General features: G+C 41.6%; 1 protein-coding gene across 1 annotated transcript; it reads left to right on the top strand.

Moving 5' to 3' along the window:
- On the top strand, window positions 1-933 carry LOC122482513 (olfactory receptor 147-like). Its single transcript, XM_043578833.1, has one exon. The coding sequence runs from the start codon at window positions 1-3 to the stop codon at window positions 931-933; it is 933 nt and encodes a 310-aa protein (XP_043434768.1).
- The last annotated feature ends 1,503 nt before the right edge of the window (window positions 934-2,436 follow it).

Genomic DNA, 2,436 nt, shown 5'->3' with positions numbered 1-2,436 from the left:
ATGGCAGCAGGCAATGACTCTTCAGTGACCCAGTTTATCCTGCTGGGTTTAACACAACAGCCAGAACTCCAGCTGCCTCTCTTCTTCATTTTCTTAGGAATCTACGTGGTCACCGTGATGGGGAACATGGGCTTGATTATTCTGATCGGTCTGAAGCCTCACCTGCACACTCCCATGTACTACTTTCTCTTCAACCTTTCCTTCATTGATCTCTGCTACTCGTCTGTCATAATGCCTAGAATGCTGATAGGTTTTGTAAAGCAAAACATCATCTCTTACGAGGAGTGCATGGCTCAGCTCTGTTTCTTCTCCTTCTTTGTCATTGATGAGTGCTGTATTTTGACATCGATGGCCTATGACCGGTATGTGGCCATCTGTAAGCCCCTGCTTTACAAGGCCATCATGTCCCACCAGGTCTGCCTGATGCTGATGGCAGGAACATATGCAATGGGGTTTGTGGGTGCCATGGCGCACACCGGGTGCATGCTGAGGCTCACGTTCTGTGAGGGCAACATCATTAATCATTACATGTGTGACATACCTCCTCTCCTTCAGCTCTCCTGCACAAGCACCTACGTCAATGAGCTGGTGGTTTTCATTGTGGTGGGAATCAATGTAATAATGCCCAGTCTCACCATCACCATTTCTTACATCTTGATCGTCTCCAACATCCTCCGTATCCATTCTACAGAGGGCAGGTCCAAAGCCTTCAGTACCTGCAGCTCCCACATAGTTACTGTTTCTCTCTTCTTTGGAGCATCAGCATTCATGTATCTAAAACCTTCTCCTGCTGGGTCCCTGGATCAAGATAAGGTATCCACAGTTTTTTATACCATTGTGGGGCCAATGATGAATCCTTTTATCTATAGTCTGAGGAACAAAGATGTCAAAATTGCACTGAGTAAGACTTTTAAGAAAAGGGTGTTCTCTTGAGTAGAAACGGTGTTAGTTACAGATGCCAACTCCTAGTAAAGGCACACAGTGTATGAAGCTATGGAGAGAACAGTAAGAAATCAAAGTAGAAATGCAAATGATTCAAATATAGGGTAAATTAAGCTAATTATTTATAAGTCATTTCACAAAGACAATATAAGGAAGAGGAGGATCTGCCCTTTATCTTTTCATGGAAAGTAAAAGTAGTTCATTTGTTGTTCTCCAACTTATTTTCAGAAGTTATAGATTTAAGTTTAAATGGTTGAATTGAGGTAAATCCAGAAAGATTAACTTGTGAGATTTTTGACTGAGGTATGTCTGGAATTCCTACAAAACTTTGTCATGGATATATAGATTTTGTCAGACTTGAGTTTCAGCTATTTATTCATTCATTTAATAAACCTTAACTGAAAGGCTACTGAGTTTGAGGAACTGAGTGTGGTCTTTTTGAGTGCTGTAGGGGCTTTTGTTTTAGGAGATTCCTTCATTTCCTGAAAGAGCTGAGAATATGGAGATGCTCTTCTCACTTAAGTCTCAAGGGAATGTGGTAGAGCAAGATTTCCTTCTGGTCTGTGCTCCTAAGGACAAGATAACCTTTTATTGTATTTTATTTTATTTTTATTTTTTTAATGTTTGTTTATTTTTGAGAGAGAGAGAGAGAGAGAGTGAGCAGGGGAGGGTCAGAGAGAGAGGGAGACACAGAATCTGAAGCAGGTGCCAGGCTCTGAGCTGTCAGCACAGAGCCCGACATGGGGCTCAAACCCACAGACTGTTTAGATCATGACCTGAGCTGAAGTTGGATGCTTAATGGACTGAGCCACCCAGGCACCCCCTGATATCACCTTTTAGAGCCATTAGGAATAAAAGCATCCTACACTGGGTTTTACCTCTTGGGACTTTAGGGCAGGAAATAAGACATGCTATGTCTTCATTGGGAAAAATTTTACTAGAAATATTCACCAATTATTAGCAGAGGAATTTTTGTCCTTTCCTCAAATGGGCTTTCAAATCTGTAATTCATTAGCAGTCAGCATTTTGCCTTTATTATTTTCATTTTCCCTTTTGTCTCAGATTTTGATGCTACAAATGATATCATTTATTTAATTAACAAATAAAAGCACCTATCCTCCACCAGGCTCTGTTTTTAAAACATCAGAAGATACAGTGGTGAACAAAACAGACAATATGTACACTCTCATTGGGTTCATTGTCTACAGCGAGATGGAGGTGGGGTGCAAATGGGCAGGAAAAGGAGACAGGTGATGAACACATGTGAATAGAGCAGAAAAATGCAGAGTCTGAAGGTGAGTGGTACAGAGAGTAACTGTATGGTTGCTTTAGGTTGGGTGGAGGGGCTTTTCTGAAGAGGTGGCGTTTCAGCTGAGATCTCACAAGAGGAAGAGCCACATGTAGAGCATTCTAGGCCACAGGAATATTGGCAAGTAATCATACTGATGAGTATGAGGGACAAAAAGCAGGCCAATGTGACTGTGACATAGTGGT

Source organism: Prionailurus bengalensis, chromosome D1 (genome assembly GCF_016509475.1).
Source record: "Prionailurus bengalensis isolate Pbe53 chromosome D1, Fcat_Pben_1.1_paternal_pri, whole genome shotgun sequence".
Taxonomy (NCBI): domain Eukaryota; kingdom Metazoa; phylum Chordata; class Mammalia; order Carnivora; family Felidae; genus Prionailurus; species Prionailurus bengalensis.
The sequence above is the reverse complement of the archived record's forward strand: the minus strand, read 5'-3'. Positions and strand labels throughout refer to the sequence as shown.